Source organism: Canis lupus, chromosome 3, assembly GCF_048164855.1.
Source record: "Canis lupus baileyi chromosome 3, mCanLup2.hap1, whole genome shotgun sequence".
Classification (NCBI taxonomy): Eukaryota; Metazoa; Chordata; class Mammalia; order Carnivora; family Canidae; genus Canis; species Canis lupus.
The window spans coordinates 10,475,521-10,502,729 of NC_132840.1; the positions used below are offsets into that span (position 1 = coordinate 10,475,521).

At 44.3% G+C, this 27,209-nt stretch overlaps 1 protein-coding gene across 34 annotated transcripts in view; it reads left to right on the forward strand.

The window, feature by feature from the left end:
• ZFHX3 (zinc finger homeobox 3) overlaps positions 1 to 27,209 on the forward strand; it is a 524,735-nt gene that overhangs the window by 487,940 nt on the left and 9,586 nt on the right. For all 34 annotated transcript variants that reach the window (XR_012026543.1, XM_072817035.1, XM_072817111.1 and 31 more), the window contains 4 exons: positions 7,811 to 7,944; positions 8,098 to 8,298; positions 19,960 to 20,062; positions 21,286 to 26,766. Coding sequence is in view for 33 of the 34 variants with exons in the window: in XM_072817035.1 (XP_072673136.1) it covers positions 7,811 to 7,944; positions 8,098 to 8,298; positions 19,960 to 20,062; positions 21,286 to 26,766 (5,919 nt within the window). In the remaining variant the exon portion in view is untranslated. The remainder of the gene's footprint in view (positions 1 to 7,810; positions 7,945 to 8,097; positions 8,299 to 19,959; positions 20,063 to 21,285; positions 26,767 to 27,209) is intronic.

Consider the following 27,209-nt stretch of genomic DNA (forward strand, 5'->3'; position numbering starts at 1 on the left):
AGGTGGTCGCCGGTGGCTCTGTTTTGTAAGGGTGGCTCCTTCTCAAACTTGATACACGGGGGCAAGGTATCTTGAAATCGAATTGCGGGATGGCCCTGGGGGAGCTCAAATCAGTACAGTTAAGCAGCCTTATGCATATTTCAATAAGGAATTAGTGTAACAGATTGATGCCTCTGATGTAGGGCTTAGCACTATTTTTTCCCCAAAGATGCAGAGCAAGAGCAGCAGCCACTTGTCTGCATGGGGCCACCATCCCACCTGAGGCTGCTTACTGGGAAAGCAGAGCTCCCCCCGCCCCCCAGCCCAGTGTGATCTTCCTTTCCCAGATTGCTGACTTCAATGCACAGGGGCTATGGAGGATCTCTGCGTCCTTCCCAGGGGGACCCTGGGTTGATGAGGCCCGCTGGTGCCAAGACCAGGCAAGCAAGCACTGGCAAAGTGGAAAGAGCCCACAAGTGTCTGCCCCCTTTTCACTGAAATTCTCCAGGACAGATGGAAAGAACAAGACTAGCGGGTCCACCACCTGCTGGGTCCCCTCATTTAACTCTGGTCCCCACCAATTACAGAAAGCATTGACTCTGATGGTGGTTTTCAAAATATGGTCCATGAGCCATCAGCATCACTCAGGAACTCACTCAAAATGCAAATTCTCTGAATCAGATGTATTTTGGGGGGTGTGGCCTGCTATCTGTGTTTTAACAAGGCCTCCCAGGGATTTCTGACACACACTTGAGTCTGAGAACCTTGGGGCTATGATCTTAGGACATGCTTTGAGGTTTTTGAGAACTATGTCTCCTCTAACTGAATGGCAGGTCCTAAGCCCCTGCTGGGTGCAGTAGGTACTGAGCTCTCCTGAAAGGTTGTCGTGCCTAGAGAGAAGAGGCACAAGTCCTGAGTTGGGCAGATATCATCTCCTACAGCAGGACTGGAAGGGAGAGAGGTTTGGTCAGAAAGACTGGTCACAATGAGGAATGATTCAAGGCCTAGAAATCGTTCCCTGATACTGGCTACAAGTAATAGGAGGGAAGGGGACACAGTATCTTTGTACTGTTGCAATCTCCTGTGAATCTATAATTATTTTCAAATAAAAAGCAAAGTAATAATAATAGCAGCAACAGCAATATGTAAGGTCTTCTGCATTTCCAAAGTGCTGGCCTGTCGAGTTCACATCTGACTTGGAAGAGAAAAATAATTAGCTGTTCCCTGAGTATGAGTTACACCCATCTGTAGTATTACTCAAATTTTCTTTGAAGCCCTTTATAGAAACAGAAAGACATGTCTGATAAGTTGATGATAACAGTGTGTCTTACTCTACACATTGAGGCATATTCTTACACTTCTTGAGTAGGTGGTTGCACTTCTCTAAAACGCTTTCTAGGGATGTATACAAGTAGCATAACTTGCACTTAACAGAGAATTAGACTGTGTCTGAACAGAACGTTCTTTCGTAACCCCACTGGGCTGGAGTTTGAGACATCCCACACCTCTGGGGCAGGGAAAGAAAAGGAGCCCCAGCTTTGTTTTAGCCACAGCATGGAGACCACCCCCCTGGGTGCGTGTAACCAGTGTGCACCTCTGATTCCTCTTTGAACCATCTTTAAGTGCTTGGAGGCAGAATGAGACCATGCATGTTTAAAGACCAAGTTGGCAGCAAAGCAAATCCTTTAGAGGAACTGTTGTTGCCTGTATTAGGGGAGGAAGAGAGTTCAGCCAGATCGCTGGCCACTTATTAAGTGCAGTAGTTCCATAGGAGATGCGAGTATGAAATCCTAGCCTGTCCTCTGGGGAAGGAACTGCCAGCAAATGCCAAGAGCGCCTCCACTTTCAGTGACAGTATAAAGATCACAAAGTCCAGAAGCACAGATTACCCTGTTGTAAGATTGCGTTTTTGTTGTCTGGAGGAAGTATGAGGCTCCTGAGAAGCTGAAGGAGAAGACCTATGGAAAGATCACACTGTACCTTTCATTTCATTGTAATTATGAGCTGAAATGACCATTTTCAGATCTAGGGAAGCTTCTGAGTCCAGTGTGCTGAGGTAGTTATCCCAACTCAAACACTGATAGGGAGGTGTGTGAATTTTTTTTCTCCTAGTCAATGGAGATAGATGAAAGATTGCTGTAAATTTCTGGGGCAGGTGGCAAGCTGGTTTACCGAACGCAAGGCGATGAGAACCTCTGGCTTACGGAAAGTAGCATGAATTAATAATCATTTAATTGGCTCCTCCATTATGTTGCTGGTTTGGGAGATGGAAGTTTAGATGGAGGGGCTGTCAGTGGTACTTTAGCTAAGGTTTTGACGGTTGAGACGTGGAGGTGGCGGCTGCCTTTGGCTTCTCCACAAGGAGTAAATGTCTGGCAGCAGCCAAGGCCCTCGGTGGGCTCACCTTGGGACCCCCACAAGGTGGAGGATCCAAATGCCACCCCACCATGAGGAGAAGAAATGCAGAAGAAAACTCCCAGCAACATGAACAGCTCAGTGCGTGCCCAGGAGCTCCCTGAGGGGGAGGTCCCCGGGCAAAGGGAGGTGGCCTTTGGCACAGATCTGCCAGGCCAATAGCCTCATTGGTGTGTTGAGTGATGAGATGAATTTTGTTTGTGAAATATAAAAACTACTTCCAAGTACTGTAGTTTTTTGGGAGGACAAGTTGATGTCTTGGCTGATAGTTGGAGGAAGCAAAAACTTCTACTTTATTTCCTATTTTTCTTAAACTTTCTTTTTCATGACTCAGCAACTCCATGCCTTACCTGGCTTCAGAGTTGTACAGACCACATCACCAGATGACAAATGGGTCATTAAGTCCACTGGTGGTCTGTTATATCGTGAGTACATCTTTCAAGCCTTCTTTGGTCAAAATTTCAGTGACTCAGATTTTAATTCATTAGTGAGGATTGGAATTGGAAGACTGGTTCTATCAGGTGACATTATAGAGGCTGTGTTTTCAACCATTCTTGGCCATTCTATAAGCTCCCTAAGTTTATACTATTCTTACCTCTTTTTTAAAGTAAGTCACTTCATACATGAAACTTTATTCGGCTTGTTTTAATTATTTTGTGTGCCTAGAACTTAAGACTATTTTTTGAAAATTGCAAGCAAAACCTGCATGATTTCAGGTAGGTGCTCCTCTTCTCCCAACTTCCTCTAATTAAGTATGACAAGAGGGTACCTTTTTAAATAATTATTTTTAGAGGCTAAATACTTTCCAAATATGTTAAAAGCATGAGTAATCTGGAAGTTGATGTCTCTATGCATAAATGATCCTTCCCCCCACCCCCCCACCCCCTCCCCAAGGAAGCCATGCCTCGACAGCTGTGTTTCCTTTGGGGATAAAATTATTTTGCCTCATGTATAGAGAATAAAATAGTCATGAATCAGGTCTGCCTCTCTTAGTATTTGTCTTTGTCAGTTGTGGTGGCCAACCCATCACAGTTCAACAGGAAATGGTGGCTTTTGGCCTAGAAAGCCAACTTTGAATTTTTCGTACCCTATAAGGAGGACATGCCAGTCCTTTCTGTGCCTCATCAGCAAGTTGGGTAGGACAGCCATAACCCCTAACAAGCAAGGCTTTTTCACTCCTTATAGAAAGTTGTGTGGCAAGGAATGTACAGCTCACATACTATCAGGTTGTGGTAGGGGTTTGACCCACCATCCCACCATCACTGTTCCATCTGCCTAGCTTTATAGAGTATGAAATCTGTAGCATATGCACTTCTGTGGTTCCTTGCCACATTTCTATCCCCCCTCCAAGTGCCAGGAGCCCAGCATGTTGCCTGTGGAAGATTCGTTGAGTTTTAACACATATTTTTGTATGATACAGCTGCCAAAATGAGAAAATTGCTTTAACCAGCAAAGTTAAAAAAAAAAAAAATACCACCTGATGTTTTGCACAGTATGGATCCAAATATCAACGTTTTCATGGACAGTTGAATTTAAATGCTGAACTATTTAATTATAATATTAAGAATAATGTAACTACCTGACAACCTTAGAAAATGGGAAAATGGTCCATGATTCCATTACCTAAATACAACAATCATTTTCTTCTAGTCTTTTCAAGTACCTGTTTTTTTCCATAGCTATATCATGGTGTAATGCACATTTTATCTTATTTTTTCTTCTGATAAGCGTTCTCAGTAACTTTCTACATTGGTTCACAGCTATCATTCTTAATGTCTCTAGTATCCAGTAGAGGAAGCTATACCATTGTTTACTTGACCATGCCGTGATATAAGAGACCTAGATTGTTTCCAATTCATATTGTCATTATTATAAAAACCACTACAGGTAGTAACCCTTCAAGTTGTTTGACTTTATGTTGCCAGTATAACCCAAAAGTTCCAGGCACTGTTTAAACCAAGGCTTGTCTCTGAAGTGTATGTATTTTCAATTAACTACTGTGATGTCATAGTGGCCTTAAAGTGACCAGTAATTGATTCTTTAAATAATGTTTCCTAGACTGTGACATCTCTCCTAGAATTTAAGTTAAAGTTTAGAGAAGTCTTTAAAGCAGAAAACCACAGTACTTTCTCTCTTGGTATTCATACAACCTCATTCACTTAGGCCTACAATGTATGCTAGTGACAGAACTAAAATAGAAATTGATTTTGAGACTCGGGCCCTTTTGAAGTAGTTCAGAGAGAAGCAGCTTGAGGAAGCCTCAGACTGTGGCCTGTAGTCAACCTTCATCCAGCATGCCTGTGGAGAACTTGCACAACTGTTTGCACGTCTACAGAAATTGTGTAAAAAACGTCGGTGCCATGTCTTGATAGGGATCAATATTGTAATGCCTGGGGTTAAGCTAGGAGGGGGGCTGTCAGCCTAGTTAACCTAACTCTTAGGAGCAGTCCCCACATCACCCAGGGAAACACAATGGGATTGTAACTGGGTGTTAATGGAATCTATTACAAGAGTGGCACAGCTTTATCTTCAGGGAATGAGCTAGTGAGCTGCAGGTGGCTGATGTCCACTTCTAAACAGATGAGATCTAATAAACAGTGCAGGGTGTCCAGGATAGAAGGGAGATGAGCCCCAGAAGTTTTTACACCAGTGGGTTCAGTGTTTCATATAATAGCAGGGCTGATGTGTTATTGCAGAGAAAGAGGAATGAGAGGGAAAGTGCTGATTTTATTTTTTAAAACACTTCATAAGACACGTTAGCTTGAGCTCACAAAGGAAGGTTTAGAATTCCAGAGCAGGGCAGCTTCGGTGGCTCAGCGGTTTAGCGCCGCCTTGAGCCCAGGGCGTGATCCTGGAGTCCTGGGATCGAGTACCACATCAGGCTCCCTGCATGGAGCCTGCTTCTCCCTCTGCCTGTGTCTCTGCCTCTCTCTGTCTCTCTTTGTGTCTCTCATGAATAAATAAATAAACTCTTTAAAAAAAGAAAAAAGAAAAAGGGTAATAAAAGTTCCCTGCTCCGTGCAGGGGGAAGGAATAGTGGCTTCTGAAGCCAGAATTCTCACCTCTGTAACCTCATCACAGTTCACTGTGGATGGCACCTTGAAGGAAGAGGATGGACTCTGGTCAGATGAGCAAGCTGACACCACACTCGGCTACCCAGTGTTTGTCTTGCAGTTCCCAGGGAGTAAGATGAGTTGGCTGATCTATCCTCTGCTCATCCACTCACGCAGCCGTGCAACTGTGCAATAGACCACCTTTCCAAAGGGGGTTAGTGGCAAGCTGATTGAGAGCATTTACAGGATAGTGGTATGGTCCCATAAGAGAGAGTGCTGTTTTAGGTCAGGCAGACTAACAAAAATTGGGGACTGAGTGTTTGGAATGGCATCTCTATCTTGGTTTGCCTCTAGTGGAAGGAAGAGCAAATAGCAGCTCTTTCCTAACTCTAAGCACAGCCGTATTCAATGCCTATAGGTTGCAGGTGGAAATGGGGAAGGGGAAAGGATGGCTATAACAAATAAGCATCTAAAGTATCTCCTGATGCTTCCACTCACCCCATCAGTAGAATGCATTTGAACTATTAATATAGAGAGGATAACCAATAAGCAAAAAATGAAAAATGGAGAAAAAGGAACCTTCTGGGAGTGGGGGGCATTTAAGTCCCTGAACCATTAGTTAAGGACTCCTGTTGTGGGAGTGTTCAGGTAGGAGCCCATGACACCGTGAGGCCGGAAACCTGCGACATGGGGTTCTTTGAGGAGCCGAGAGATGGGAAGTGGGCCGTGGGGAAACTGGTCTAGAATGTTACAGCACCTAGTTAATCGGCAGCCAGTCCATCACATTAAATATCCAGCCGTCATGTATTACCTTTCAAGTGAAAATGAATAACTCCCATTAAGAGCAAAATGGGTTTGAAGTCGATTCGAGACAGATTAAAGTACTGTTATGAATGTGTGTGTTGGGAGGAGGAGGGGTATGTGTATAAAATGCTTGTCCTTGTACTTTTTAAATAATAGATGCCCTACAAACTTATGTAGACCAGGTTACCAAGATACTGGGGTTTAAAGGTCACAAGATGTGCATTCTGGGAAGAGCATCAACTTCCTGGAATATTTCCTGCATTTAGCAGTTTTTTAAAAAAATTATTTGGGCCTTATGATTTTAATGAATAAAATTGATTTTCTAAAATTGTTCATTAAAGCACACATCTATAATGACAGCATCTTGGTATCCGTGTCAGAACAGATTTCAATGTTGAGTGTAAAGTAGAAACACAAGCTAGGTACTAGACTGGGTGAGACAGGCAGCCGTTTCATGAAAGGGCAAAAATTAGGCTTTCTAAACCAGTGGCCTCAATGCTGGTCAAATTATTTTTCAGTGAGGGGAATGGGTATATATTTCTCACTACCATTTTCAGGATTTTAATAATCATTTTTAGCAAAATTACGAAAAATGAAGTTGTATCCAAAATAAATGAACTAATCTTCAAATACGGACCAGGTTTTGGAATAACCACATCTAACCATTTTGGGATTTGTGTTTACACTGGAGAAACCCTATTTATCCTGGTTAAACCCTTAACCCAGCAGTTTTTTTCATCAAAATCTTCCAGATCCTTTTCCAGAGAACTCCTCCTACCTATACTTCTGTACCCACTGTTTATTACTTAAGTCTCATGTGACTCTCCTCACTAATTAGTGTTTTTTTTTTTTTTTTTTTTTTGGTAGAATGGGGTTTGTTTTGGGTAAGCAGAGAGACCTTCCCCCTTACCACCCACTCTGAAGACAAACACTGGTGCCTGGAGCATTGGCTAGATTATAAGTTGGATTCATGTCCTACCTGTTCCATTCTCCAATTACTTTTTCCCCAAAGCAGGTTGCTAAACCCAAACTTGATTTTTTTCCCCCCAAGTATTTGTATGCAGATATCTGTGTGAACCTTTCTCAGGTCACATTTATTGGGTCTCCTGTGATGTGCTGTGCTGTGATTCCAAGCACTGGAACAGTAAAGGTGGGAGCACATAGTTGATCACCTCTGTGCAGAGTGTGTCTGGTACTCAAGTTGACTGGTGGTCGGCAGAGCAACTGGTGAGACTCTCCCATCCACTCTCAACCCTACTGCCCTCCATGGGCCAGCAGGATGTGTGTTGTTTGGGGGAGGTCAGTACACTGAATTTAGATTAATCTACCTCAGAGCATTTTAGTCCATTTCTTTATCTTTCTTCCTTAGTGAGGAAAGAGGAACACTTGCTTCTTTTCCAGCATGCTTGAGAAGTCAGCCCGGATGCTCATCCTACTTGAATTTTGGTGTTTCAAGAAAATCCTGTGCTATAAATGAATGTTGATTTTCACCCAACACAAACCCTCTGGGAGCTGGCCTGGCCTGGCTGCTATATCGCATCTTCTGCTTTTTCTTGCAGCGTCGTCCAGCCAGGCAGAGAAGGAGCTGACAGATTCTCCTGCAACCTCCAAACGCATCTCCTTCACAGGTAGCTCGGAATCTCCTCTCTCTTCAAAGCGACCTAAAACATCAGAGGAGACCAAACCAGAGCAGGTGAGACCAGAAGGGGCCTTGCTGACGGTAGGGGGGAGGGGAGTGTTTTAGACACCAGCGGGAAACAGACTCTTGGGTGGGTGGGCTTGGGGCAGACAACAGGCACTGATGGGAACTGAAGATTCAGCCCGAGGGGTGGGTGTGTCCCCACAGATGTACCAGTGTCCCTACTGCAAGTACAGCAACGCCGACGTCAACAGGCTCCGGGTGCATGCCATGACGCAGCACTCCGTGCAGCCCATGCTGCGCTGCCCCCTGTGCCAGGACATGCTCAACAACAAGATCCACCTCCAGCTGCACCTCACCCACCTCCACAGCGTGGCACCTGACTGCGTGGAGAAACTCATTATGACGGTAAGGCAGCCAGCAGCAAGACCCGTGGCTTCTCTTTTCCCAGAGGTCAAAGGTGACATAGGAGCGTGGACAAGATCCTGTGTTGTTGGTTGAGAAAGCCAGTATAGAGTTGGAGATGTCAAAAATGATCCTAGTTTTGTGACCTTTGTTCTTCTGTATCTTCCTTAAACGTGGCACACCATGGTGTGACTGTGGCCAACGGCATGAATATGTTTGTGTTCTCCACTTTCCCTTATTATCCTCCCTCCTGGTCTGGTACAAGGTCTAGATGAACTAACCATTTACATGAAGAAACTGTTACTTGGACTCGCCAAACTTTCATAAGTAGGTTGTGTTCTTGGTTGCTCTTAATCTCATTTCATCCTCACAACAGCCTTGGTTAAGAGTTTGACCTGTTTACATTAACAGAGAAAATCTAGACTCAGAAAAGTTGGCTAACTTGATGGCACTTGTAATGTCAGAGTTGAGATTTGAACCCGTATTTTCCAACTCTGAGTGTGACCCTGTAATGTGAGAGTTTCTCAAGTGGATACTTTGATTCTCAGAACAGGAGGATGGTCAGTGGGATAGCACATGTTGATTCATGGATAAGGGCTTTGCATTTTGGACATGATGTTGCTGCACCTATAAGTTTACCGTAAAGATTTAAATCTAATTGTACTGTGAAGACTTTTCAAAACACTACAGGTGGATACATTCCTGCTTTTCTCTCTGTGGTAGGGCTGCTGTGCAAGCCCATTCCTGATCACTAGTGGAAAAACTACCAGAGAATTACTATTCTCACCTCTAACTTATTTCAACAATAGAGTAATAAGTTAATTTGATTGCCTTTTTGTCTGAAGATTCCCAGAGAGGTATTCTTTCTAGGGAATTCCATGTTACAATGTGCAGGTCACAGATACATAACCTCTAGGCATTTCCCATTCCATTTGATTATGCAAGATTAATGAATAATGTTCCAAGTAATGTTTAGTCATGAGGTACATACAATCGATAATGCATCCAGACAACTTTAGCAGCCATTGGGAAACCTGAAGGTGACCTAGCATAAGTTTCATTTCAGAAATCTTTTCAAGTATAAATTCACTTTCCGTGGATATTTTCAGATAGATTGGTGAATATCGTGAGAAGATTGTGAGTGGAAACCTTTTCCTTTGATTGGATGAATTTCTATAGGTATTGGCATTCTCACCAGCCTTGGAAATAACAATGGTTATTTCTCAGGCCTCGTCATACTTCCCACCGATGGCCTGGAACCACAGGACCTGAAGGAACAGGAGATGTGGGAAACATTTTCAGTATCTAATGACATTTTTCTTTTGCTCAGCTATTTCTCCTGTTTAATATAAATCTGGTCTAGGAGATGTGGGTTTATAGTAATCCGTGAGCTTATATTAAATCTGTGATCTATAGTAACTTGAATTTATAGTAATCTTTTTGGAGACTCCAGTGAAAGTGATTCTGTAGCCTTACTGAGTTATTCTCTGCACAGTAAAGTTGGACAAACTCTGTTAAGACCACCACTGAGGATTCTGCATATATAAAATTGTGTGTACAATGCCAGGGAGCTGAAGAACACCTTCAAATTCATATATGGAACCAGGCTAATAAATCCTGTTCTAGAAGAATCCCTGACAGCATAAATATGGAGGAAAAATGTACTCCCTAAAGAGGTTACACTTGGTACCTTTTACTGAAACCCCTGTGTACCTCGTGTACCTCATCTTCCCACAGCAAATAACAGGAGAGTTTTCTATAGAAGTGGAGACTTTTACGTTTTAAATTTTTAATTACAGTATAGTTAACAGGGTTATAGTAGTTTCAGGTGTACAATATAGCTATTCAGCAATTCTACATGTTAACTCAGTGCTCAACACATCATGATAAGTGTATTCTTAGTCCCCATCCCCTTACCCCCATCTGGTAACCATTAGTTTGGCCTCTATAGTTAAAAGTCTTTTTCTTGGTTTTCTTGGTTTGTCTCCCTCTCTTTTTTCCTAGTTGTTTTGTTTCTTAAATTCCATATATGAATAAAATAGTATTTGTCTTTCTTGGATTTATTTTGCTTAGGGTTACACTCTCTAAATCCATCCATGTTGCTGCAAATGGCAAGATTTCATTCTTTTTTGTGGTTGAATAATATTCTGTTGAGTATACATATGACATCTTCTTTATCCATTCATCTGTTGACGGACACTTGGTCTGCTTCCATAGTCTGGCTATTGTAAATAATGCTGCAGTAAACATAGAGGTGCATATAGCCTTGCAAATTAGTGTTTTTGTGCTCACTACCCAGTGGTGGGATTGCTAGATTCTATTTTTAACTTTTTGAGGAACCTCTATACTGTTTTCCACTTTGGCCACCAGTTTGCATTCCCACCAACAATGCACAAATGTGCCCTTTCCTCCACATCCTCGCCAACACTTTCTCTTACGATTTTGATTGTAGCCATTCTGATAAGTGTTAGGTGGTATCTCACTGTGGTTCTGATTTGCATTTCCCTAACGATGAGTGATGTTATGCCTCTTTTCATGTGTCTGTTGGGCATCTGTAGGTCTTCTTTGGAGAAATGTCTGTTCATGTCTCCTGCCCATTTTTTAATTGGTTTATTTTGCGGGGGAGGGGGGAGTGTTGAGTTCTCTAAGTTCTTTATATATTTTGGATACTAACCCTTCATTGGATATGTCCTTTGTAAATATCTTCTCCCATCCAATAGGTTATCTTTTGGTTTGTAGATTGTTCCTTTGCTATGTTAGAAGCTTTTTATTTTGATGTAGTCCTGATAGTTTATTTTTTATTTCCCTTTCCTCAGGAGACATATCTAGAAAAATGTTGCTACAGCTGGTATCAGAGAAATTACTGCCTGTGCTCTCTTACAGGATTTTTTTAAAAAGATTTATTTATTTTAGAGTGAGAGAGAGTGTGCAGTGGGAGGAGCAGAGAGATGGAAAGAGAGAATCTCAAGCAGACTCCCCACTGACCTTGGGGCTCCACCCTGACATTATGACCTGAGCCAGACTCAAGAGTCCAACATTTAACCGGCTGAGCCACACAGGTGCCCCTCTCTTACAGGATTTTTATGGTCTCAGGTCTCACATTCAGGTCTTTAATCTGTCTTGAATTTATTTTTATGTATGATGTAAGGAAGTGGTCCAGTTTCATTCTCGTGCATATTGCTGTCCAGTTTTCCCAACACCATTTGTTGAAGAGACTGTCTTTTTCCCATTGGGTATTCTTTCCTGCTTTGTTGAAGATTAATTGACTGTATAACCATTTCTGGGTTTTCTTTTCTTTTTTTTTTTTTTTTTAATTTATGATAGTCACAGAGAGAGAGAGAGAGAGAGGCAGAGACATAGGCAGAGGGAGAAGCAGGCTCCATGCACCAGGGAACCTGACGTGGGATTCAATCCCGGGTCTCCAGGATTGCACCCTGGGCCAAAGGCAGGCGCTAAACCGCTGTGCCACCCAGGGATCCCCCATTTCTGGGTTTTCTGTTCTGTTCCGTCGATCTATGTGTCTTTTTTTGTGTGTGTGCCAGTACCATACGGTTTTGACTACTACATCTTTGTAGTATAACTTGAAGTCTGGAATTGTGATACCTCTAGTACTTCCTTTTCAAGATTGCTTTGACAATTCAGGTTTGTTTTTTGTTTTTTTGTGGTTCCATACAGATTTTAGGATTGTTTTTTCCAGTTTTGTGGAAAATGCTGTTAGTATTTTGATAGGGATTACATTAGATTTATAAATAGCCTTGAGTAGTATAGACATTTTAACAATATTTGTTCTTCCAGTCCCCTGGCATGGGATGTCTTCTCATTTCTTTGTGTTGTCTTAAGTTTCTTTCATCAGTGTTTCATAGTTTTCAGAGTACAGGTCTTTCACTTTTTCAATTAAGTTTATTCCTAGGTACTTTATTATTTTTGGTGCAATTATAAATGGGATTATTTTAATTAGAAATGTATACATTTCTGAAAAGTGTGCAAATTATGGGAAATGCACTGATCATAGGAAGTCACTCTGCTAGCAACAAGAGAAAGTTGATGGATTCAGAAGCAAGTTGAAAGTTATGAGAAATGTAATCATATAATAGTTTCACTCTTAAGGGTACATATAAGGGTGATTTGCTATTCTCTATGTGAGAAGATGGAGTTACTGCATGGCTGTCAGTATTGAATTGGCTTTTCAAGCTATGTGGATAGTTTGCAGTGAAGTGAAAAAGCATTTCCACCTTGATCCTTTAGTTCAGCAGGAAAAGATGAGCAACCAGGGTTAGAGGGGAATTTGTGGCTGTAACTTAGGGTGAACCCAGAATCCTGTTTGAAGATTGCAGTTTGCCCTAATGAATCAAAACAGATGTCACTGTTCTTTCTTTGGAAAGTTTGGTGTTAAAATGGAATTTTCAATTGTTTTACAACTAAGTGATTATAATAAACTTGTGGTTAAAATCATGCCCCTGGAGGGTATTTTACTGTAATTTTATTAGAAAATTGGCCATGGGAAAGTATTCGTTGGGCTTTCTGACTATACATCTGCTTGTTCCTGGGCAACTGGAGTGGGAAACTCTGAAAACGGCATGATGAGAAATGCCCCTCAAATCAGAGCTCCATTTTTAAAAACACATCATCATTAAGGAATAGCCAGTGTATGGTCATTCATCCTGCAAGAGGAGAAAGTTATGTCTGCTTTGTCCCTGAGTGGCTAGGATGAATGGCAGTGAGAGGAGTGAATTCTCCTTCCTTGCCAACTGGTTTGACTGTTAGCTGTGGTCACCTGCAGAACAGGAAAAGCCAGAAAAACCCAAATAGACAATTCTTGGTAGACATCGGGTATGTCCAGGGTATCTAAAGCTATAAATTCTGATAAACATTTTCTGCTGTCTGGGTCCAAGGTCACAGGATTTGGCTTGAATTGGGTTTCAGTCCTTCTAAAAGTAAATTTCACCCTGATAAATGGAAATAGATTACTTTCTACACAATGTCTTTCCGTTCAGTTGTAAATGGAGAGTGTTTTGAGGAGGCTTCATTTAATAATACCTTATCAGACAGCTTTCAGGAACCTGCAGTGTCTAATATGTCTGTTGCTATGGTAACAGCTGCTTGCTTATGCTCTGCATCTCATATCTGTGTCTTCCATGGGCCCCCTTCTCTTTACCAATGAAGGGGCTTGAAAAATATTCTCCACTGGGAACAATTGCAGCTCTGGTCCCTCCACTGTGGAAACTGCACCCGCAGCACTTCATTCCGCTTGGCCTATGGAAACAGACCTCCAAAGAGTGTCTTTATATACGTCATATGAAAGAAGGAAATCTATAAAGCCTAAGGGCGATGAGACAAGTGCCCCTCCTGACCTAACCGAGCAGGCTGCACCAGTGTCAGCTCCACAGAACTCTCACCTACTTACAGAGAAGTTAAGAGATTTCAAATTGCCAGTGGGGACTAGGAGCCGCTTTTCTGTGCCCTCATTTTCCTACTCTTTTGGGGAGGGGACATGGTTCTGGCCCCTACATAAGAATGGAAAAAGACCACCTATCATGCATTTCAATACTCTTAAATTATTCTAATTGATCACTATCCTTCTAAGTGACAGGACATACCACTGGGCTCCTGGAGTATTAATATAGGGGAATTATTTTTGTTCCTCAATCACTTAACAAAATATGATCTCATACTGGAGATGGGATGGGTTCCTAAGCAGCCCAGGAACACCGTTTTTCTGGCCCTTTATCTTTTCTCCCTTTGGTAGTTCTTAATTATCCTGTATTTTCTGACACACACACATTTTCCTTCTCTGCTCCTGGCCCTGTACCCTGCACTGCCTGCAGTTTTCTCTCTCCCCGCCCCCCCCCCCCCCCCCCCACTCAGGAGCAATAGTTTATCTCCTGTGATTTTTTTCAGTCATTTTCTGTGCCTCCCTGTGCTCTTATGCCTGTGCATCTCTGAGTTCCTGGGACAGGCTGGCTGGCTGGCCCCCCCCTCACTGGGGCAGCGGGTAGCCACTAGCCCTGGGGCTTTTGCACCTGCGTGGGTACCGCTCTCACTTTGTCTCTATCTCAGAGGAAGGTAATGAAAATAATCGGGCTTCATTAATTCCAAGCCCTGTGAGATGATAGCCATTTGGAGCCTGTTTGCCAATTAGATGGTCTAAATTAGAAGTGACCTTGGTATACTGCCACTGCTTGCCTCTCTGAGTCTAATGAAGCTTTTCTCTCCAATCCATTCTCCTTCTCAACTCTCTTTTCTGTTGCCCTGTTTGTATGTGTGTGTCAACTGCTCCTGTGTTTCCTATTCTCATGCTCACCTCCTTATTATTATTATTATTTTTGTCTTTCTCATTCATAGTTTTAAAACTCTGGTTAGGACTGTGTTGGTTTCTGGCTCTGTAGGGTTTTTTCCCATGAGTTTTAGGTTAAAGAAAAAGGATAGACAATCACATAGAAGACATTTAGAAAGGAAACAAGCAGAAAAACTAGGCCTTCTAACCTCTGTGGTCCAGTGCCCAGCCTGGCACATTTGGAAAATAGTAAAAAGGGAAAACAACTTTGAAACCCTGCTGCCAAGAGGTGCTCTGGTTTGCTGGCTGCAGAAAAACAGCAGCTAGCAGGCCCAGCGGCTGGCTAGGTGCAGAAGTGCACAACCCACCTTCCATTGTAGCCTTTAGATACACCACTAGCTAGAATGTTTAGCTCTGGAAGCAGTTGGGTTTTAGCTTCATTTTTTTTAACCTAACCATTTCCTTACAAGGATGTAGAGACTGGCCAGGTCTGTATCAGGACAGCCTGTCTGAGGCTTTCTCTTTTCCCTTCCACCTGAGGTTCTTCATTCTGTTGATTTTCACTGAAAAGTCAAGGATGTGAGGCTTTCTTGGGAGTCTAGGTTTTGGCAAATGAATTTTTTCACTTGGAATAGTGAGCCTTTTAGAAGGATACCCTAGTTAGGTGAGCAATGTCAAGTAAGGTTGTAGGGATGAGGGTCTCAAAGAAACTAGATTCAACATATTTTCTAAGAAAATACCTTTGCTCTCTAGCATGTGGAACACATTGCTTGTATCGATCTAACCTGAGACAAGGTGGCCTTGAGAAGTCAATTTGCAGGGACAGACCCATGAGAACTTAGCATAGTATATGTACCTCTTGACTTCTCGGGGTGCTGTATTTGACCACTCCACATCCAGGACAGGAAGAGATGAGGGCTTCTTATAACTCCAGCTGCTTTTACCAAGAAAGATAAACACTAGTGGCCCCTCCCAAATGTCATAATGGGACCAGACCCATATCCAAGCCTCTTGGTTTTAGAAGGAGTGTCTTTGGGGCTTTAGGGTCCACTGACCAGATAGAAACCTGAAAGGCATCAAATCGTAATCCAAAACAATGGTGAACCAAACAGCGGTAGGAACCTAGGTATTTATGAACTTAGGTCACCTCTGGGTGACTAAAGATCGTTAACTTGAGTCCATGGATTTTCCCTTAGGGAGCCTGTGATTTCCTGAAATTATCTACAGTAGTCTCTGTGTGAAAGTATTTCTTCAGGTGTCTGCAGCCTTCATCAGATTTTCTGAGGTTATGATCTCTGGAAGGTTAATTATTCTGGCTTGTGAGTTTTTTGGGCATAAGGACAGTGTCTGACTGTATCTTACAAGCATGTAGTATAGGGACCCTGTACAATATATAGTGAATGATGGTCAAATGGATGGGTGAGCAGAATCACTTGAGGCCCCTCCTTCTCAACACTAAGTTGTTTTGAAATTGCTTAAGCTTGAAGACTTTTAGTATCAGTGTGGAATGCTTTTATTTCTATTGCTATTTATGAGAACTGTTTATACTTGAAGATTTCTAGCATCAGAACTCCACATTTCTCTTACATACATGAGACCTGTAAGTTCGAAAGATACCAGAGCTACTGTTTCCCAACTCTCAGCACCCCAGCTCAGATAATTGTTTTTTTTCCTATATTCCCATCGACTCTGCATACTCTGAGGAGAACATATGTGGCATCCAGAAGATTACCATGGAATTGCCATTTGCCTGGCTAAGGCCAGTCTTGGAAGACCCAAATTCTGAGGAAATAATGGCTCTAATCAATTGAATTTTCTTACTAGAGCAAGGTTTGTTTTACTTTTGGTTAAACGTTTTTAAAGATTTGAGAGAGAGAGATTGTGTGTGTGTTTGTGTGTGCGTGCGCACGTGTGCACGCATGCAGTGCATGCACATGGGGGGTAGGGACAGAGGGAGAGAGAATCCCAAGCAGACTCCTTGCTGAGCACAAGGCTCACCACGGAAGACTTGATCCCAACACCCCAAGATCATGACCTGAGCCAAAACCAAAAGTTGATCACCCAACCAACTGTGCCCTGTGGGTGCCCCAAAAGTCTGTTTTAAACAGTCCCAGGTCCCCTCTATACATTGAGTATTGGGGACATAATTTAACATATTTTATGTTTACAAGTGTACAGATTAAGAATCCATCTACATGGATGGTATAGTGAAATGTAGAAAGTATAGTTGTGTGTATCCATTATATATTGTCATCTGGCCAAACCTGTAACTTTTTGTTTGGCTTCTGAGCCTGGGATGGAGTAGAAGTGGGGAGAGAGAAGACAGAGGGAGGAAAGAGTGTTTCCATGCATGTGTTTTCTTTGGAGAGGAAGGTGATGCCATCCAGTTATTGGAGGGCTTCTGAGCTTTGGCCACATCTGGGATGGCTGTGGTTATGCTGCAGTCAGGTTGTGTTCTCTTGTACACCTACATGCTCCAGTGCACCTAGCGAAAGGGAAGGTCTTCATAGAACTGTGCTTAGTACACTTGAGTGACTGCCCTTCCCATGACCTTCAGCTGTCCATCAGATGCTGTGGCTAGAAGAGTCTGAACCTTCCACACCATTTGGTAACCAGATAGGACTGGAAAACAAGGGGGATGCCAAGGCAAGTGTTGAAGGAACTCCATGTTTGGCAACTCTCCTTTTCCTTGGGGAGCAGAACTCCTCCATGAGCTGTTGGCAGAACTCTATGGCTCTTTACAAAACCTGCAAAGTTTGAGTGAAAAGCTTTGGAAACTCATGGGAGAGGCAGGCCTAGACAAAGGCATGGGAACTTTAGTGTCTGAGGATCACCATGGGGCCCTCCAGTAGCCTGTGCAAGAAAGAGGCTTCCGTTCTCAATCTCTGTTGAGACACATGTGCCACCAGAATTTCTAGATCCTCAGGATTCCCTTTAGGGACATTCCTTTTTGCCCCCTGGGAATTTCTTGCCCATCAAAATTTTATATCCCTTTTAGCCCCCAGAGGGAATTTGGGTACACTGCAGATGAGAAGATGCAGGTAGATAAAAGTAATTACTTAAACACATATGGGGCAAGACTTACAGGTTTGGAGGCCCAGATTAAGATGCAGAGGAGCATGTGAGGTTGATGATTATATTTCGGGAAGAGTTAATTGATGGAAGGTGAAGGCAGACAAAGAACCTCTGCTTACTGCCTTCTTGAATCCCAATCAGGAATTATGATTAAAGTCGCGGCGAGACAACAGAGGGCTGATGAATTGGTGTCTTTTTTTTTTCTTTTTTGCCGTCATTCACACTTGATTGACTTCAACCTTTCAAGTGCAAAAGTCTCTCTTTTCCATTATTATTCATAGCCATCTGAGTTTTTCTAATTAAAGTGTATGAAAACAATTACTGATCCGTCGTACTGAGTCTGTTAGAGGGGATGTCTGCCTTACTGTAATGCGTATAAAAAGCCCACAGTTTTCTATAATGATGTGCAGCTGAGGTGTTAGATAATTTTATTCTTTTTTACTCTGTAGGGCTTTTTTTTTTTTTATTTCTCATGATTCATTTTTCATAATTCCTAAAGATCCCTGGAAAGGACTGATCCTGCAGCTACAACCGAGAAAGGAGGTGGGGGGGAAGTCTTTTTTCCTTTCCCTTTCTCCCCCTCCTGCCCCCAACCTCGTGCTCCCCCTTGGCTGAGGACTATAAATTAATCGGTGACCTTTCACTTCTTGGATTCCCGCTGGACTCCCCAACCATACTGGTCAGAAATGCTTTCTATTAAAAAGAAAATAGATGGAATGAGTTTGGCAATCTCTGCTCCATTCCTAACGATTCATCAACAGCTAGCCTTAACCAGCTGCTGACGAGCTTTGTGTGAGGGTGCAGATGTCTGTGAGCAGGAATTCTCTGTCACACACATTCACCTGCCATGCACCTGCTCTTCAGAAACACGAGCTTTCTCAGAACCTTTCTCCATAGTGCCTGTTGCTTAATGTTTGTACCTACATGCATCTGGGTTGCTGAACCCCTAAATGTACTGAGGAGTTACCTTTTTGGTGTTCATGGGGACAGCTGTCTGGGTTTCCCCTAGCACTGGAGCCTTTCACCGATGCTTCTAGGGAACATGTCAGCAAGCTATTTTGAGCAAGTCCAGGATCTTCAAACCATTAAAAATTAATACTAATTTATTTAATTTTGAGCAGTAATCTAGATGTTCCAATCTTCGCAACAGCAAGTGAAGATATTATCAAGATACCTGAGTTTGATGGGAAAATTATTCCTTCAGGTAGGGCTGGACACCATGTAGAAAGGTTAGTGGTGTGAGTGAAGTTTCTGTTCAGTTCATTTCTCAGACTGTCATCCAACAGGAGACCATTTCTTATTCATTTAGCAAGATCATCACCTACTAGCCCTCCACCCTATAGCAGGCAAAGGAATATTACTTCTTTTAAAATGAAGAATCTTTAATTCTTATGTTGAATTTGAGGGCTGCTTATCATGTAAATGTGGAACAAACGATAACTTCTTCAGACAAACTTCTGGCCACATGTCAGAGAAGCCTAGAGAAAAATATCCAAGGATCTAACCTGATCCAGGCTGATTCTGGAATTGCCGTATTAGCAAACAAACAATAGCCATGGTGAAGGTGGGGCTGCCCTAATGTTAAATGCTGTGCAGGGTACCCTTTGTGGCTGGGACACTGGCCAGATGCTCCCTCTGATGCTGAGCACCTCAAGCAAAGATTCTAGAAGAAATTCTGGTTGAAGTGAGCTGTAAGAAATGTTCATTTGCACTCGATCTAGCTTCTAAAGGGTTACAAAATGTTGTTTCCTGGAGAATCTGCCAATGTGTCTGCGTGTCCTTAGCCTTCTCTTTGTTCTCTTCTTTTCTTCTTACCCTTTCCTTCGCTCTTATTCCCCTCCTCTTCTTGCCTGAATACATTTTGAAAACAGTACTACAATGCTCCCTGCTTCAAGATTACAGTGTACTTTACTAGGTATGATTTAATTAGGGCCCTTATTATGTTTTCAGCAGCTTAAGGTGGGCCTTTCAACTTATCTACCTAATTGGTTGCACAAGAAGTTTCACAGCCCATGACAAAACATTGTCAGTGATCAAAGTCAAAATTCTGCATAAAGGAAAAATATTAATAATAAGATTATTCTTCAAGTGTGCACTGCTAATTATGTCCAGAATGTAACCGTAGAAACACTTTTGACTGATGTGAGCTTTGTCTAATAAACATGAATCTTCAGTGAGCTATGAAAAGTGACACTTCCAGCTTTACACTGGTGAAGGCTAATTTTGCTTATTAAATAATTTTTACACATTTCCCTATTTTGTGTCTCTTTCCTCTCCATTTGACTCTCCTCATTTCTCTGCCTCTTACTCCTCAGGTGACCACCCCTGAGATGGTGATGCCCAGCAGCATGTTTCTCCCAGCAGCTATTCCAGATCGAGACGGGAACTCCAGTTTGGAAGAGGCAGGAAAGCAGCCTGGTTAGTGTCATTCTTGACGCCTAGAAATGGAAACAAAATGAAATATTGGGCCAAAATATTCACTGAGCAAGAGTGCCAAGAATCCTTACAGTCCTCCTAAGGTGAATGTAACTGATTAAGAGATGAGGGGCACTGGTGTCACCTACTTTATACTTTGGTTCTTGGCATGTATTTGTACCCTATTTATATAGTTGAAAGTGGAAAGAAAATAAGGTGAGAGCCAGTGGGATTTTGGTGGACACCTGTTCCCCCCCAGACTATACATTTAGGGAGTGAATAACCAGAGACTCAGTTAATAGAGCCATGACTCACCATCTCTGAGGACTTAATTATTAAGACCTTCTAGAGCATTGGAGGCATTTCAGGGCACTGATTTAGCTGTCTCTCTCCAGGAGCTTCCTCTGCACAAAGTTCTTCTTTGAGTCTTCTGGGATTGCCTTGAGCTCTAGCATAGAAGTACATTTGGAAAGAACATTGTTTTAGACATGGATGCTGGTGCCCCATGGTGGTTCCTAGCTAGATGGGTCGTTAGGCCTCCACTTTAGAGGCTCTCCTACATCTTTCACCTTTTGTCAGCAGCTGAGATTTAAACAGGGAAGGCTTGAGCCCCACTACTGCCCCACACCTTCCCCCATAATTTGTCCATATTAGAAGGTAGATACAGCTGACTTTAAAAGGGTCAGAATGATGATACCACTGTAGAAAATAATTTTGATGTATTTTAATGGCCACTGAATGTTTGTTTAATAGTCAAAAGTAATATTATAACAAAATAAGCTAAAAAACATATTCCAGAATTTCTTATATTACAATAGACAGCAGTTATCTTAAATTCCCCACCATTTAGGATAGCATTAAATCACATATTTTATAGTTCAAGTCCATGTTAAAGGAGAATCCAGTCTAAGATCACAGTTCTTGAGAAATTTAAGATTCTGAATTAAGCAACTGAATGGTGTGTAAAGACCATATGATACAGACCTATTATGAAGGAAACTTTTGTATTTCCTTTAGTCCCCTCTGTTCATGTGCATTTGCTTATAATATGCACTCTTTCTAGGGGGCTTTATGGAGAGTCTGTGTTCCAATTGGGTATTTCCCTTACTATAAGATTTTGTATTCATGAGGACTTGCTAGGTAGATAGTTCTGGGTGACATCCTGAAACAAAGCCTTCTTTATCATTGGGCTTGGTTTTTGTTTTTGTTTTTGTTTGTTTTTACAGAAACCTCAGAGGATCTGGGAAAGAACATCTTGCCCTCTGTAAGCACAGAGCACAGCGGAGATTTGAAACCCTCTCCTGCTGACCCAGGCTCTGTGAGAGAAGATTCAGGCTTCTTATGCTGGAAGAAGGGGTGCAACCAGATTTTCAAAACTTCTGCCACTCTTCAAACGCACTTCAATGAGGTTCATGCCAAGAGGCCTCAGCTGCCTGTGTCCGATCGCCATGTGTACAAGTATCGCTGTAATCAATGCAGCCTGGCTTTCAAGACCATTGAAAAGCTGCAGCTCCATTCTCAGTACCATGTGATCAGAGCTGCCACCATGTGCTGTCTTTGTCAGCGTAGTTTCCGAACTTTTCAGGCTCTGAAAAAACACCTTGAGACAAGCCACCTGGAGTTGAGTGAGGCTGACATCCAGCAGCTTTATGGTGGCCTTCTGGCCAATGGGGACCTCCTGGCAATGGGAGACCCTACCCTGGCTGAGGACCACACCATAATTGTTGAGGAAGACAAGGAGGAAGAGAGTGACTTAGAAGACAAACAGAGCCCAACAGGCAGTGACTCTGGGTCGGTACAAGAAGACTCAGGCTCAGAGCCAAAGAGAGCTCTACCTTTCAGAAAAGGTCCCAATTTCACCATGGAGAAATTTCTAGACCCTTCTCGCCCTTACAAGTGTACTGTCTGCAAGGAATCTTTCACTCAAAAGAATATCCTCTTAGTGCACTATAATTCTGTCTCCCACCTGCATAAGTTGAAGAGAGCCCTTCAAGAATCGGCAACTGGCCAGCCAGAACCCACCAGCAGCCCAGACAACAAACCTTTTAAGTGTAACACTTGTAACGTGGCCTATAGCCAGAGTTCCACTTTGGAGATCCATATGCGGTCCGTGCTGCATCAAACTAAGGCCCGAGCAGCCAAGCTGGAGGCTGCAAGCGGCAGTAGCAATGGGACGGGGAACAGCAGCAGTGTCTCCCTGAGCTCCTCCACCCCAAGTCCTGTGAGCACTAGTGGCAGTACCACCTTCACCACCACCAACCCGAGCAGTGCTGGCATCACTCCAAGCTCCAATTTACTGAGCCAAGTGCCCACTGAAAGTGTAGGGATGCCGCCCCTGGGGAATCCCATTGGTGCCAACATCACTTCCCCTTCAGAGCCCAAGGAGGCCAATCGGAAGAAGCTAGCAGATATGATTGCATCCAGACAGCAGCAGCAGCAGCAGCAGCAGCAACAGCAGCAGCAACAGCAGCAGCAACAGCAGCAACAGCAGCAACAGCAAGCACAGACACTAGCCCAGGCCCAGGCTCAGGTTCAGGCTCATCTGCAGCAGGAGCTGCAGCAGCAAGCTGCCCTGATCCAGTCTCAGTTGTTTAACCCCACCCTGCTTCCTCACTTCCCCATGACCACAGAGACCCTGCTGCAACTGCAGCAGCAGCAGCATCTCCTCTTCCCTTTCTACATCCCCAGCGCAGAGTTCCAGCTCAACCCTGAGGTGAGCTTGCCAGTGACCAGCGGGGCACTGACACTGACGGGGACAGGCCCGGGCCTGTTGGATGACCTGAAGGCTCAGGTCCAGATCCCACCACAGAGCCACCAGCAGATTCTGCAGCAGCAGCAGCAGCAAAGCCAGCTCTCTCTGGCCCAGAGTCATTCTGCCCTTCTCCAGCCAAGCCAGCACTCCGAAAAGAAAAACAAATTGATCATCAAAGAAAAAGAAAAAGAAAGCCAGAGAGAGAAGGACAGTGCCGAGGTGGGAGAGGGCAACCTAGGACCCAAGGAATCGCTGCCAGATGCCTTGAAGGCGAAAGAGAAGAAAGATTTGGCACCAGCAGGTAGTTCTGAGCCTTCCATGCTCCCTCCACGCATCGCCTCAGATGCGAGAGGGAATGCCACCAAGGCCCTGCTGGAGAACTTTGGCTTTGAGCTGGTCATTCAGTACAACGAGAACAAGCAGAAGGTGCAGAAGAAGAATGGGAAGACTGAGCAGGGAGAGAATCTGGAAAAGCTTGAGTGTGACTCCTGTGGCAAGCTGTTTTCTAACATCTTGATTTTAAAGAGTCATCAAGAGCACGTTCATCAAAACTACTTTCCCTTTAAACAGCTGGAGAGATTTGCTAAACAGTACCGAGAGCACTACGATAAACTGTACCCCCTAAGGCCCCAGACTCCAGAGCCACCGCCACCACCTCCCCCACCACCTCCTCCACCCCCTCTTCCTGCAGCACCACCTCAGCAAGCTTCCACGCCAGCCATCCCTGCATCAGCCCCACCCATCACTTCACCCACGATTGCACCGACCCAGCCATCCGTGCCACTCACCCAACTCTCAATGCCCATGGAGCTGCCCATCTTCTCACCGCTGATGATGCAGACGATGCCACTGCAGACCTTGCCGGCTCAGCTGCCCCCTCAACTTGGACCTGTGGAGCCTCTGCCTGCAGATCTAGCCCAGCTGTACCAGCATCAGCTCAATCCAAGCCTCCTCCAACAGCAAAACAAGAGGCCTCGCACTAGGATCACGGATGACCAGCTCCGGGTCCTGCGGCAGTATTTTGACATTAACAACTCCCCCAGTGAAGAGCAGATCAAAGAAATGGCAGACAAGTCTGGGTTGCCCCAGAAAGTGATCAAGCACTGGTTCAGAAACACCCTCTTCAAAGAGCGGCAGCGTAACAAGGATTCCCCTTACAACTTTAGCAATCCTCCTATCACCAGCCTGGAGGAGCTCAAGATCGACTCTCGGCCCCCTTCGCCAGAACCTCAGAAGCAGGAGTACTGGGGAAGCAAGAGGTCTTCAAGAACAAGGTTTACTGACTACCAGCTGAGGGTCCTGCAGGACTTCTTTGATGCCAATGCTTACCCAAAGGATGATGAATTTGAGCAACTGTCTAATTTACTGAACCTTCCAACCCGAGTCATAGTGGTATGGTTTCAAAATGCCCGACAGAAGGCCAGGAAAAATTATGAGAATCAGGGGGAGGGCAAAGATGGAGAGCGGCGTGAGCTTACAAATGATAGGTATATTCGAACAAGCAACTTGAACTACCAGTGCAAAAAATGTAGCCTGGTGTTTCAGCGCATCTTTGATCTCATCAAGCATCAGAAGAAGCTGTGTTACAAGGATGAGGATGAGGAGGGGCAGGATGACAGCCAAAATGAGGATTCCATGGATGCCATGGAAATCCTGACACCTACCAGCTCCTCCTGCAGCACCCCAATGCCCTCACAGGCTTACAGTGCCCCAGCACCATCAGCCAACACAGCTTCTTCTGCTTTCTTACAGCTCACGGCAGAGGCTGATGAACTGGCCACTTTTAGTTCAAAAACAGAGGCGAGTGATGAGAAACCAAAGCAGTCTGAACCTCCCAGTGCACAGCCAAACCAAACCCAAGAAAAGCAAGGACAACCAAAGGCAGAGCTGCAGCAGCAAGACCAACCCGAGCAGAAGACCAGCGCAGCCCAGCAAAAGCTCCCACAGCTCACTTCCCCCACTTCGTTACCACAGCCTCCTCCACAAGCACCCCCACCTCAGTGCCCCTTACCCCAATCGAGCCCCAGTCCTTCTCAGCTCTCCCACCTGCCCCTCAAGCCCCTCCACACGTCGACTCCTCAACAGTTGGCAAACCTACCTCCTCAGCTAATCCCCTACCAGTGCGACCAATGTAAGTTGGCCTTTCCATCGTTTGAGCACTGGCAGGAGCATCAGCAGCTTCATTTCCTGAGTGCACAGAACCAGTTCATCCACCCCCAGTTTTTGGACAGGTCACTGGATATGCCTTTCATGCTGTTTGACCCTAGTAATCCACTCCTGGCGAGCCAGCTGCTCTCTGGGGCCATACCTCAGATTCCAGCCAGCTCGGCCACTTCTCCTTCAACTCCAACCTCCACGATGAACACTCTGAAGAGGAAGCTGGAGGAAAAGGCCAGTGCGAGCCCTGGAGAAAATGACAGTGGAACAGGAGGAGAAGAACCCCAGAGAGACAAACGTTTGAGGACAACTATTACGCCAGAACAGCTAGAAATTCTGTACCAAAAGTATCTGTTAGACTCCAATCCAACTCGAAAGATGTTGGATCACATTGCGCACGAGGTGGGCTTGAAGAAACGTGTGGTACAAGTCTGGTTTCAAAATACCCGAGCCCGGGAACGGAAAGGACAGTTCCGGGCTGTGGGCCCAGCCCAGGCCCATAGAAGATGCCCATTTTGCAGAGCACTCTTCAAAGCCAAGACTGCCCTCGAGGCTCATATCCGGTCCCGTCATTGGCACGAAGCCAAGAGAGCTGGCTACAACCTAACTCTGTCTGCAATGCTTTTAGACTGTGATGGGGGACTCCAGATGAAAGGAGATATTTTTGATGGAGCCAGCTTTTCCCACCTGCCCCCAAGCAGTAATGATGCCCAAGGTGTTCCCCTCTCACCTGTGAGTAAAACCATGGAGTTGTCTCCCAGAACTCTTCTTAGTCCTTCTTCCATCAAGGTGGAAGGGATTGAAGACTTTGAAAGCCCCTCCATGTCCTCAGTTAATCTTAACTTTGACCAAACCAAGCTGGACAATGACGACTGTTCCTCTGTCAACACAGCAATCACTGATACCACTACTGGAGATGAGGGCAATGCAGATAATGACAGTGCGACGGGAATAGCAACTGAAACCAAATCCTCTTCTGCACCCAATGAAGGGCTGACCAAAGCAGCTATGATGGCAATGTCTGAGTATGAAGATCGGTTGTCATCTGGTCTGGTCAGCCCAGCCCCAAGCTTTTACAGCAAGGAATATGACAATGAAGGTACAGTGGACTACAGTGAAACCTCAAGCCTTGCAGACCCCTGCTCCCCGAGTCCTGGTGCAAGTGGGTCAGCAGGCAAATCTGGAGACAGTGGGGATCGGCCAGGGCAGAAACGTTTTCGCACTCAAATGACCAATCTGCAGCTGAAAGTCCTAAAGTCATGCTTTAATGACTACAGGACACCCACCATGCTAGAGTGTGAGGTCCTGGGCAATGATATTGGACTGCCAAAGAGAGTTGTTCAGGTCTGGTTCCAGAATGCCCGGGCAAAAGAGAAGAAGTCCAAGTTAAGCATGGCCAAGCATTTTGGTATAAACCAAACAAGTTACGAGGGACCGAAAACAGAGTGCACTTTGTGTGGCATCAAGTACAGCGCTCGGCTGTCTGTACGTGACCATATCTTTTCCCAACAGCATATCTCCAAAGTTAAAGACACCATTGGAAGCCAGTTGGACAAGGAGAAAGAATACTTTGACCCAGCCACTGTACGTCAGTTGATGGCTCAACAAGAGTTGGACCGGATTAAAAAGGCCAATGAGGTCCTTGGACTGGCAGCTCAGCAGCAAGGGATGTTTGACAATGCCCCTCTTCAGGCTCTTAACCTTCCTACAGCATACCCGGCGCTCCAGGGCATTCCACCTGTGTTGCTCCCCGGCCTCAACAGCCCCTCCTTGCCAGGCTTTACTCCATCCAACACAGGTGGGTTTTGTTCCAGGTGATTCTTAAAGCATTTAAATTGCTGCCCCATTAGCATTCTGTTCTCTGGCTACCACCCAAACCCTTTGAATGTTGGACAGATAGGAAGAAGCTTCCCTTTCAGGTTTTCTAACAGCAACAGAACTTCTGGTCCCTTTCATCGAGTCTCCCTAGTGCTGTGGTGTATATGGTTCTAGGACTTCCCAGTCTCAGGGATGGGATCCTCTGGTTGGAACAGTCTGCTCTGAAATTATTCTCTTGCCCGATGTTCAGTAACAACCAGGGTGTATGCTACAGGGAAGAACTTGAGGGTCCTGGCGTCCTAAATCCTGGGGTGTTTTCAAGAACGCGGTTTCTAGCAGAGACCCTTTCAGTCAGTCTTTGTGAAACTGCCAATCCCCTCTAGATATTTGTTGAAAATAGAAGGCATTTGAATATCCTAGCTA